General features: G+C 45.7%; 1 protein-coding gene across 1 annotated transcript in view; it reads left to right on the top strand.

Moving 5' to 3' along the window:
• Positions 1 to 4,678, top strand: part of c1qtnf1 (C1q and TNF related 1) — a 10,022-nt gene extending 5,344 nt beyond the window's left edge. Inside the window, exons 2-4 of the mRNA XM_083688126.1 lie at positions 1,448 to 1,614; positions 1,833 to 1,966; positions 2,902 to 4,678. Coding sequence (XP_083544252.1) covers positions 1,448 to 1,614; positions 1,833 to 1,966; positions 2,902 to 3,452 — 852 coding nt within the window. The 3' untranslated portion in view covers positions 3,453 to 4,678. The remainder of the gene's footprint in view (positions 1 to 1,447; positions 1,615 to 1,832; positions 1,967 to 2,901) is intronic.
• Positions 4,679 to 12,500: the final 7,822 nt, after the last annotated feature.

Raw genomic sequence — 12,500 nt, 5'->3', positions numbered from 1 at the left:
CTCTAGCCATGCTATTTTTAGATAGACTATATTGTCATTGTTCAGTATCGTATGGTATCAATATCATACATAAACTCCTTTCATGATTACATGAAGTATGAGATTATGGGACCATAACAAGGACTACAGGCCATGCAAACATGTCCTTATATGACTAGTAGACTAATGATATGTTCATGTAGACTTCCTCTATTGAGCCTGCCAACACCCTATCCTACACACGTCACGTGACCAGTCAGATGACTGTCTCTCTCTCACTGTGTTTTTCATCAAGCCCAGAGGGAACATTCCTATAGTAAGTCTATGAGGATGAGAAAGCGATGACCCTTAGCTTAGCCCTGGGCTTCAGGTCATCTCCAAACATAGGATCAGGACCAGGAGGAATCTACAAGGATATTTTCTAATCACAGGCTTTGCAGCATTACCTGCATTCAGTCTCATAAGACAATTAGATCCAAATTCTCAACAGTAGTTTATTTAAATTTATATATATATATATATATGCCATTTAGCTGAAGCTTTTATCCAAAGAAACTTACATTGCAGTGAGTGCATACATTTCAGTATATATGGTCCCAGTAGGAATCAAACCCACAACCTAAGCATTGTTAGCACCATGCTCTATGAACTGAGCCACAGAGGAATTTATTCTACACATATATTTCTGGATTTCAAATAACCTTTTGAGGCTTAAGGGAAATTGTCCTCTGCAGAGAAACTGCCTAAATATGCTTCATATGGTCTGCAACACAGAGACTTGGATCACTTGAACACTAATCAAGGGTTTGTGTTGTGAGAGGACATTCTGTTGTTGTTGTTTTTGTCAATATGTAATGACCATTCCAACATTCCAAGTGAATGAAAATATGCGTATGGAATATCCCACAAACACACAACAATAGACCAAACCATTCTGTGGAGACACCAAGCCACTGACTTGGACTACCACGTAATAATCATTGTGGTTAAGGGGTTATTCCCAGCAAATCTAAAGTAAGAAATGTATCCCAAATTGATTTGATAATGGTAATTTGGTTGGATTATAGTAGTGTCATTTGATTTATTGTCTCCATAAGTCTAACCATGATACTGTAGGTCTAACTGACTTCAGTGAGTGTAGTCTGAAGTGCCTTAAAAAAAAGACACCAGGTCAGAAAGCCATGTTAGACTATCAAGATGCACCCCTCAAGTTTCTCCACTGCCTTATGTGAATGACCTCATTTCCTGTCTCCTATAGATGAGTGCTTATGTGAATGACCTCATTTCCTATTTCCTATAGATGAGTGCTTATGTGAATGACCTCATTTCCTATTTCCTATAGATGAGTGCTTATGTGAATGACCTCATTTCCTATTTCCTATAGATGAGTGCTTATGTGAATGACCTCATTTCCTATTTCCTATAGATGAGTGCTTATGTGAATGACCTCATTTCCTGTCTCCTATAGATGAGTTTACCGGGCGAGCGATCCTACCCAGCCTTGTGTGTGTGGGCTCTGCTCCTCCTCTGGGTGGTCCTAGTGGAACCATACCGGCCACCCTACGACCAGAACCAAGACCTGAACCAGGGCCAGAACCAGGCTAGAACCGACACCTGGGGGCACCAGAGAGACAGGTAACGCTCTACTAACCAACCTGCCCGTCACCTTCTTACCTCTCAGATCTAGATCAGATCAGAGACGGACAAATACAGGATGACAAACTGTCCTCCAAGTTGGTGGTGGTTGCCAAAAGTGCAGTTTTAAAAAAAAAAGTGATCTACTGTATATAGTATATCCAAATGAATAACAGTCTCTCCCTCTTTGTTGCTGTGTCTGCCTCCGCCCCCTGGAGTGAGGCAAGGGGTACAGGGTGTCGGCGATGCTGTGACCCAGGGGAGAAACCTCCTCAATATGGCAACCCACAGCACCCCCAACAGCACCCACAATACCAGGTGGTCCCACAGATCAACATCACCATCCTCAAAGGTGGGGCACACGCACGCACTGACACATGCACGCACACACGCACGCACTGACACACGCACGCACGCGCGCACTACTGTGTATTTGTATTATTTGTATTATTTGTATTTTGTATGCTGCATTGTCATGGAACTGAGCCTAAGAGTTTTACTCCCTGCACTTGTGTATGAAACTTGAAACTTGAAACACACACACATGCACACACACACTCTAGTGTGTAACACACAGGGCCTATGGCACTACTACTACACACTGCTTCACTAGCACACATGCTAACTCAAAGGTAGCATTATAAGTCTGCAGGCAAAGCCTCTGAAGTCAACTAGGAGAATGAGAGGTGGAGGTCAGGTAAAACCACAACCAGGATCTGTGGAGAGCTCACCACAGACTCTCCACACAGGATAAAGGGACAGCTTTCAGTGCTGTGGACTCAACTCCCAAATGGACAGTTGGGACCCACGTGTTTTCTGAGACTTGGCTGTGGCTAAGGGGATCATGAGGATATTAAAAAGGTTATGGGGGGGGGGGGTCATAGCAGAATAATGTTTGGAAACCTCTCGCTAAAAAGAGAGGACAGCGGTTTTGGATGTGTGGCTTTGGAGCACTCCCAGCTGCTGAAGAGACACAATGCATACCACTCATAGCTGTGTGAAGGTCCTAGCCACACTCTCTGTGCCTGGCCAACCAGGAAACAAGTAACAGACCTCTGCTGTTGACAGTGACACACTGAAGCTCAATTGAATCTACCACATTCTACTCAGAAAGGGTAAAAGTGTAACCCACAAGAAAATATACAAGACAGCGACCTTTAAAGCCATTAAACAAATCGATAACCACATTGTGTTTGTGAACTGAAAAGGTCCAAGCCAATCAAAAAATGACAAGCATCATATCATCATGATGTTATATGGTTATCTTGTTTTTTCTTCTTCTCTCAGGTCAGAAGGGAGAGAGTGGGCAGAGAGGTCACTATGGTAAATCAGGCAAGACTGGAAATGTGGGCTCCAAGGGGCCCCACGGCATCAAGGGCACCAAGGGGAGCGTCGGCATCCCGGGCGAACCCTGCAAGTCCTACTACGCTGCCTTCTCCGTGGGCCGCAAGAAGGGCCTGCACTCCAACGACTACTACCAGCCCTTAGTGTTCGACACAGAGCTTGTCAACCTCTACGGCCACTTCAGCATGTTCACCGGCAAGTTCTACTGCTACATAGCGGGGATCTACTACTTTAGCCTGAACGTGCACACGTGGAACCAGAAGGAGACGTACCTGCACGTGATGCACAACGAGAGAGAGGCGGTGATCCTGTACGCCCAGCCCAGCGACAGGAGCATCATGCAGAGCCAGAGTCTGATGCTGGAGCTGGAGAGCGGAGATCAGGTGTGGGTGAGGCTGTTTAAAGGGGAGAGGGAGAACGCCATCTTCAGCGATGATTTTGATACGTACATCACCTTCAATGGACACTTGATAAAGCCAAAGGAAGAGGTGTAGGGGCAGCCGCAGCTTGGCGGCGTTGAGACAGGCTGGTAAGGAGAGGCATGGGAGCCCCCCAGAGAAGGCTACCGCAGTGCCTTAATTGGGGGTGACAATAACACATTTAGTGACTTTTGTAACAGTGTAGGGTTGGGAGTGTCACGTGGGTTTGCAGCAACATTACTGTGGCCATGGAGTCACACTGATAATTGACTCAATGGTTCTTTTTAATAAGTGTCTCGCCTTTTTTTTTCTTGTCATGTATTTTGTATGTGTATCATAATTGTATATTGTGTATCTAAAATTAACGAGGTTTCTTACTTTGAGAAGTAAACTAAGCCAAGTCATATATGTTTGAAAATGAAACAGAGGCACAGCCAGAGTTTAGGAATGGTTTGAAGTTTGACTTAGGATTCAAGATTGCTGCCATTGTATCTTTGAGTTTAAACTGCCATGGAAGTGAAGTGCCAACACATCAGGGGAGGCTGGTGGAGGTAGAAATCGGGCTCATTGTAATGCACGGAACGGAATTAGGGATGGTATCAAACACGTGTTGATACCACTTCTCATTCCGTAACATCCAAATGGTATCAAACGTGTGTTTGTGATCACAGCTTTTAAATTTAGATGTAGGCTAAATCTTTTAGCACTTACGTACCCTGTTAATATTCATAACCTGACAGCATGAGACTACTTAAAACAGCAGGTGCTATAAAAGTGAATGAGACTCATATGAACATATCATATTCTCATGTTCAAATGAACTGGACCAAACATGGCATACAGCTGTATTCTCAGATAGACAGATAGACAACATGTATTCTCAGATAGACAGATAGACAGCATTCTCAGATAGACAGATAGACAGCATTCTCAGATAGACAGATAGACACATACTGACACTGTGGTTATTCAAAAGATCTGAGCCAACCTCTTTCCATCTTTAACAGTGATACAGTAGTGATACTTTAACATTGATACAGTATGGTGCTTTAAGTAACTGGTACATTGGTAAAATCCTTTTCATGGTGCTGTTTATATTCCAAGAGCAACAATCAATGTATAGTTACTGTATGTTGTGCAAAGTTTATGAAATAACAAATATACAGTAGTTATATGATTATTTTTTTTAATATTCTTGCATAGTAGCTATATAAACTATCAAGCATTCATGGAGAAATGTTTATGTCCACACTATTTTATCATGATGTCACAAAACAAAACAATCACAAGGTGATGAAAAACTAAAACATTTGTTTACATTTTATTTAAATAAACAACTTATCCTCCATGGTCCAGAAATAAGCTAATCATTAAACACAATCTTTACCCACAGGCCAGTATTCATTTCCCACTAAACTGAGTCATTGAGAATGTCCAGTACGGTTTCCGATCAAGGATGTTTATACGAGCTGATGACAGCCAATCAGATTACTGTAGATATCCCTAGAGCACAATCTTAGCCTCCGAGGCCAGATAACACTTCCAGGGCCACATTCCAAACCAAACCCACACTATCCCTATGTCCTTGCTGATTCCTCCCTGTGAATCCTGAATGTCTAAGCCACTGAGCAGAACCTCCACCTGAACTGGAGTTATTACCACATGGTTGATGCCCATCCAATACCTTTAGATTGAGAAAGCAAAGTTCAAAGGGATCTAGGGAGCAATGAGAGTGATCAGATTGGTATAGGGTCCAGGAAATACTTCACACAGTCCAGAAATGCCTCGACAGGAAACTGCTTTTACTGCCTGCAGATGTACATGTTTTTATATACTGTCAGTAAGGGCAACTGTTTGACTTTTCTGCTGGTCAGTCCCTATTGTTGGTTTGAAAGCGTTTTGAGAAATGAAGACTATGTTGAATATAAATTGTATAAGGACCATATTCATTAAAAATAAAAATAAAAACGAAAAAACGGTCTGTGTTTGTGTGTGGGAGTGACAGGGATACTGAGAGAGGGAGAGATACAAGACACGCATGCTTGCATGTTTAGTTTGTGCATGTAAAAGTGAGTGTGTGTGTATGTGCATATCATTGCTTGTGTGTGTGTGTGTGGTGTGTGAGGGGTGCATGGATGTGTCTGTGTTTCTACTGGCGGTGTTAGGTTGTGTGTACCTGCCAAGCACACACTGAGGAACAGAAGAATGTGAGAAGAGCCTCCCAGACCAGAGCTCGCCCAAACCCAGACCCAACTTTAGAGACAGAGACAGCAAATATTATGCCTGTGTCTCTTGCTAACACACACACACACACACACACACACACACACACACACACACACACACACACACACACACACACACACCCTTGGAAAACTCATTTTATGGGACTTATGAGGTCACAGTAACCAGTGCACAGTAACTGGAGATTGATATGTTAGTACTACTTTTTTTTTGATGTGCTCACAGTTTTATCAGAATCAGACGGTTGGTGCAGGCCAGTCTCATGCTTCTGTAAAAGTCCTATGTTGCCCTCTTGTGGCTGGACTTGGTACATCTTTCTGTTGATACAGTAAAGTTGATCAACCCCTCCTCCTAAACAACACACCCCGACAGGTGTCCATGGCTGTCAGGAGCAGCGTTAACGTGTTTTTGGACTTTAGAGATGACTGTAACCGCTCCCAAACTAGTGGGTTTCTTTGTCGTCTGTCTACCATGGTGGAACATCAATTGATCCCTTACTTCAGTAGGAGTCAGCAGAGCTGCTGAGATGTAGTATAAAGTTTAAAAAGTACAAGAGCATCAAGCAAAAGGGGCCTGAAGAGCGTTCAATATCCTGCCTGTGTTCCGTTCAAACGCATCCGGCAAATTAAAACCAGTGCCAACAGCAGCCAGTGCTCTAGCCATGCTTAGCCTTCATCAGTAGCTGATAAATGTGTGTCTCGGCCCCAACCCTGGCGAGACACCTCCTCTCTGGCTGTCAGCACAACGCAAACCCCCAAACCTGGACCCCAGCCATCCAGCCACTAGCAGGAATGAGCTCCAAATACAACTTATAAAAAACCCCACAAAGAAATGACACCGGTAGTACTTTCTCCCCTTTCTCTCTCTTCTCCTGATGAAGATATGTAATGTGATTTAGAAAGCTTTTACCCACAGGGACGGGGGGGCGTATAAATAAGCCATGAGAATAGATTAGTGTGTTGGTGTAATCAGGGGAAACGGGGGGGGGTGGGGGGGGGGTGGGGTGGGGTGGTGGTGGAGGGAGGGTAACTCCCCAGCGCAGCAGAAATCCACAGAGGTAAAATGGCTGAAAAGAAAAAGCATCAGCAGTCTCTGGCTTGTATTGACCGCATCACTCAGGCAGATATCACTGTCCACCACGGCCATTTTGTGCTGCTGTGTCTGAAGAAATGTTACTCGTTGAATTATCAACCACCATTTCAGCAGGCTACGTGGTCCGCTGTTGACGCATGAAGTGCAGATGTTACAACAGCAATATAGGCTCATATTTAGTGGCAGCGCTGAGTGCCATTTTGTGCCTGGATCATGCTGCTGTATTCAGAGCAACTGTTTTCCATTTCAACCTCATTTAGCTCATACAGCATGTATTTGTGTGTAGAAGGTCCTTGGCCTGGAAGCCAGTATGTATAGCCAACATGTTGTACTGCCAGATAAGACAATGATGAAACTGTTTAACTGTTTGACAAGCAGGCTCCCCTTAAAGACCATGTCCTCCACTCCTGACGTCCCTCTCTCGGGACAATTCAATAGTGTTGTGTCAGGCCCAAGTAAAACAATATCTTTCACCCCTGTGCCTCCATGACTTGCCCCAGCCGTGCCAGTTGCAATTCTAAAGAGACACCACACGGTGGCAGTGTTGGCTGCGTGTGCCTTTGGTTTCACTGATTGACTGTAGTTAGTGTAATCTGGGGCTCCGTCCTCCTGCTCCCTAGGACTGAGGGAGGCTCTAGCAGTCTGAGGAGAAGACCATGAAATTCCCAGTCAGCTGGACTTAGTTGTTGTCATGAGGACGCTGGGGCTTCTATCAACATGATCTGTCAGAGAGGAGGGCAACTGGCCAGAGGCCCACATAGGAAACTAAACAACCTCATACATGCACCACCATTACCATGACACATTACACAACACATGCGCTATCTCTCTCTCTCTCTCTCTCTCTGTGTCGCTCTCTTTGAAACTGTCATCCCTGCTTTCCTGTTACGGGTTTGAGAAATGCTGTAATGGCAGTTTTATCTCCTTGGCTCTCTGTGAAATAATCATGAGGCCACAGCCTTCATGGAAACCATGAAGATGAAAATAAACACAGATATGTACTGTGGATCTTATGGTTAACGGGTACTTACCAGGGGAGGTTGGTGGAGGTGGAAATCAGAGAACAGGCTCATTGTAATGCATGCGTGTTTCATACCTATCCTCATTGCATTCCCATGCATTATAATGAGCCTGTCCTCCCCTGGTACCTACTAGAGAACATGCTCAGGGCCAACTCTGAGACCCACAGGAGTCCTCCAAGCATGAGTTGTGGCTCTTTCATGTTACATACTGTACAGGCAGACAAGAAGAAGAAATGTTCCATCATCCCTACAAAACATCTTCATTATCACTACACTTACTATCACTACACGTTGTATTCCTGCGGATCATTAGAGGAGGGCTGCAAAAAATCCTGCCTATCAACCACTGTAGAAACATCCAGGTGAGGTGGGGCTAATATTTCTTGGTCATTGAAATGCATACCTGTATCAGGACTGCTGCACATACCCTCAGGATCAAAGCAATTTCACAATTATGATCAAATGTCTGTCATCTCATACACAACCAGATCCCCGCGAGAGATCTGACGTCTGCAGCCGGTCGCCAACCCCCTCCTCACGTACGACCGAGAACATAACGGCTGGCCGCCATCTCTCTTCCCGGGGGACTGTGTGCTTGTGAAGTACGGCCATCAATGCGTCAGAAACGCCATTCTATATGTGAGGGCCACAAGCAATATCAATTTTTAATTCGGGGCACACTTTGAATAGGCTACACACATCGCGGTGTGGGCTATTTATTAGCATATGCCGATACGTAGCCTACTAAATAATCAACCTCCGAGGGCTGGTGCCACAACATTAATATTTCATATGAAATGTACCTCAATATATTGCTGCATTTTTAAACATATATTCTTGTGGGTTTAATTTTCATTATGGTTTATTATGTATTAAACATTGAACACCTGTTCGCCTCCCTTCAGAATGGGGATGAGAGCAGTCAAAGGCCACTATGGTCTCTCTCATTTAGTTGATATAGACATGTGAGCTTGGTAGGCAGTCTCTACTGACTAACCATGAGATGAGGGAGGGAATGAGGGAGGGAGGGAGTGAGGGAGGGAGAGAGAAAGATAGGGGGGTAAGGGTGGAAAGAAGAGCAAAGATGTTTCTACATTTGCTCATTGGCTGCTTGTTGGTTCATTGTTATATGTGTGTGTGGTGCTCTCTCTCTCTCTCTCTCTCTCTCTCTCTCTCTCTCTCTCTCTCTCTCTCTCTCTCTCTCTCTCTCTCTCTCTCTCTCTCTCTCTCTCTCTCTCTCTCTCTCTCTCTCTCTCTCTCTCTCTTATTCTCAGGTCACAACTGAAACGGCCGTCACATTCAAAGAGCGGTCCTGAGATGGATCCTGGGGATGTGAAAGCGCATCGTGGCCGTTTTACTCATATTAATGTAGAATCAATACGGGCAGCGTACCCTGAGACGGCCACTGGGCCAGCCCCCTGGTCAGGCAGATTAAAACAGCCAGAGAGCAGCAGCCCCCCTCCCTTCTACTCCCCCACCCACCCACCCACCCACCCCCCGCCCCCCCACTCTCTCTCTCTCACACACTCTCTTTCTCTACTCTGGCCAATCGATGACGGGACAGCGGCGGCTGTGTCAGCACCACCGAGAGTGCCCTGTCTGCAGCTTGACGACGTCAATGCTGCCTGTCAAGTGTGTGTGTGTGTGTTTGTGTGTGTGTGTGTGTGTCTGTCTATGGTGTGTGAGGAAATGTGTGTGTGTGTGTGTGTGTGTGTCTATGGTGTTTGAGGTAATGTGTGTGTGTGTATGTGTGTGTCTATGGTGTGTGAGGTAATGTGTGTGTGTGTCTATGGTGTGTGAGGTAATGTGTGTGTGTGTGTGTCTATGGTGTGTGAGGTAATGTGTGTGTGTGTGTGCCTATGGCGTGTGAGGTAATATGTGTGTGTGTGTGTGTGTGTCTATGGTGTGTGAGTTAATGTGTGTGTGTGTGTGTGTGTGTGTGTGTCTATGGCGTGTGAGGTAATGTGTGTATGTGTGTGTCTATGGCGTGTAAGGTAATATGTGTGTGTGTGTGTTTCACCGGTAGAGGAGGGAGAAGATGTCGGGAAGAGATGTACGCGGTAAAATGACCCATCTTTCAATTCATCTCCAGCGCTCTCTCTTTCACTCTCTCAGTCCTAACCTCATCTTTATTCCCAGCTCTCATTCTTTATCTTTCCCACTCGTGAGAACTCCCCCACCCCACCCCACCCCACCCCCCCACCTACCCACCTCCCACTCCCCCCCTCCCCCCCCCCCCCCCTCCCTCCGTCTCTGTGCTGACAGATGTGGAGACATTAAAGGCAGAGGGAGCGGATCTCTTACCTGCACTGATTGCTGTTGCATAATTAAAAGAGCCGCTCAAAGCATTGCTCATGGCGTCAGGTGACAGACAGACAAACAGACAAGAGGCCTTCTGTACTTCTTTTTCACCGCTCTCTTTCTTTCTCTTCCTCACCTCTCTCTCTCTCTCTCTCTCTCTCTCTCTCTCTCTCTCTCTCTCTTTCTCTTCTCCTTCCACTCTCTCCTGCTCTGTCATGTTCATGTTCATTGGTAAGAGCCAGAGTAGTGACCACAGGCAGCCACACAGCCACATCCACACACACACACAACCACATACAGTACATATATATAATACATACATGCAAAAATATAGTGAGAAATGGTGTCGATCTTATAAACACAAGCCCACATTTGTGTGTTTGGGCCATTCCCTACATTTTCGAATCACTGGAGCTTCAGGATGACATAAGGAGAAGTCTGGTCTCTGCAGAGGGAGTGGGAGAGGAGGCTGCAGAGACAGAGGTAGTTACAGAAAGGTGATTTGTCCAGTGACAGGCAATGAGAGCCACTGGCCGAGGCTTGTCTGACCTTTGACCTCTCATTCAGTCTCTCTCTCTCTCTCTGTCTCTCTCTCTGTCTCTCTGTGTGTGTGTGTGTGTGTGTGTGTGTGTGTGTGTGTGTGTGTGTGTGTGTGTGTGCCATCAATACCTTTTCATAGGTCCCTCCCTGATTGGTGTGTCGGTGACAGGAGTGTTGGCCAATTACCTCACAACTCACAGCGAAAAGACGACTACATGAAATAATCATCACCTTCCTCTCTGTGCCTGGGAAATATGAAACATTTATAAACACATTCACCCTCCCTCCCTCCCTCCCTCCCTCCCTCCCTCCCTCTCGCTCTGTCTCTATCTCTCATATCTCTGGGGAGAAAAACTAATAAAGAGGAACAAAAATGCAGGAATGATTAAAAGTTGCTCTTTGCAAGAAAAACATAAAAATGAAAGAGAGAGAGCACTAGAGAGATCGGGAGAAAAAAAATGAAGACAGACAGAGACAGTGGAAGTGAGAAAGAGGTAGAAAGAGAGAGAAAGAAGGGAGGAAGATGAAGAGAAGGAGAGACAGAGGTAAGAGAGAGAGAGAGAGAGAGAGAGAGAGAGGTGAGGAAAGAGACAAAGAAGTGAATGAGGTGTCACTGCCTGTCTCTCTCTATTAGTTGTTAATATTCTCCAGGTTTATGTGGCTCTGTCACATCGTTCCAGTTAGCAAATATTTACACTGGAAAGGCGTTCCTTCGACTTCCCCTCCCTGTGTGAACACTGTCTCGGAGGTGTGTTTTGTTACACACAAACAGACAAGCGCAGACACACGGGTGTGCGCACACACACACAAACACATAAAAAGACACCCTCCTCTTGTCCAATTCTGCCTTAATTGTGGCCGATTATATGCGTGGGGCTTTGGGACAGAGAAGTGAGTGTGTGTGTGTGTGAGTGTGTGTGTGTGTGTGTGTGTGTGTGTGTGTGTTTGTATGTGAGGCTGAAGAGTGTGTGTGTGTGAGAAGGAGGCGACTCTCCAGTGGCTTGAACGCCATAAAGCATTTATTATTCGCTCACTGCGGTCACTAGAGCACACACACACACACACACACACACACACACACACACAGACACAGACACACACACACACACACACACACACACACACACACACACACACACACACACACACACACACACACACACTGACACACTATCCACCGAGGGGACAGGAAGCACACAGTGGGGAGGTGTAAAGGGGGGCGTCGACACTCTCCTCCCATTTTTAACGCCTCTTTCATGGGTGTTAAAACAGCGGAATAGGCTTTTAATGCGCGGCGCGGCCAGATGCCACTGTCACTTTGGGCTTGGTCTCTCCCCTCCTGGGTCCCCAGTATACTTCATTAATTGGGACGTTAAAAGATTTATCCGTATTCTGCTTTTTTTTCGCTTCCTTCCTCCCTGTTTTCTTCTTTATTAATTAAACGGTTCAGGATGCAGCCTCGTCTCGATGGCGGGAGTGTGTGTGTGTGTGTGTGTGTGTGTGTGTGTGTGTGTGTGTGTGCGCAGCGGGAGAAAGGCGGACGTTTTTACTCGCTCGCTGCAGATTCACTCCCGCTGCAGCAGATGCTTCTGTTCTGCCTTAACGGCCAAGGATTCCAACTTAATTAACACTAAATAATTAACTAAATAAACACGCTAAGCACCGCATACACACACACACACACACACACAACACACACACACACACACACACACACACACAAAACATACACCCACACACATACACCCACACACACACACACACACGTACGCACGCACGCACACACGCACGCACGCAAGCACACAGACAGACAGACAGACAGACAGACAGACACACACACACACACACACACACACACACACACACACACACACACACACACACACATGCTGACGCACACACACAGACAGACAGACAGACAGAC

The sequence above is a fragment of the Argentina silus genome, assembly GCF_951799395.1.
Source record: "Argentina silus genome assembly, chromosome: 16".
In the NCBI taxonomy this organism is placed as follows: Eukaryota; Metazoa; Chordata; class Actinopteri; order Argentiniformes; family Argentinidae; genus Argentina; species Argentina silus.
This window is presented reverse-complemented; position numbering and strand designations above follow the sequence as displayed.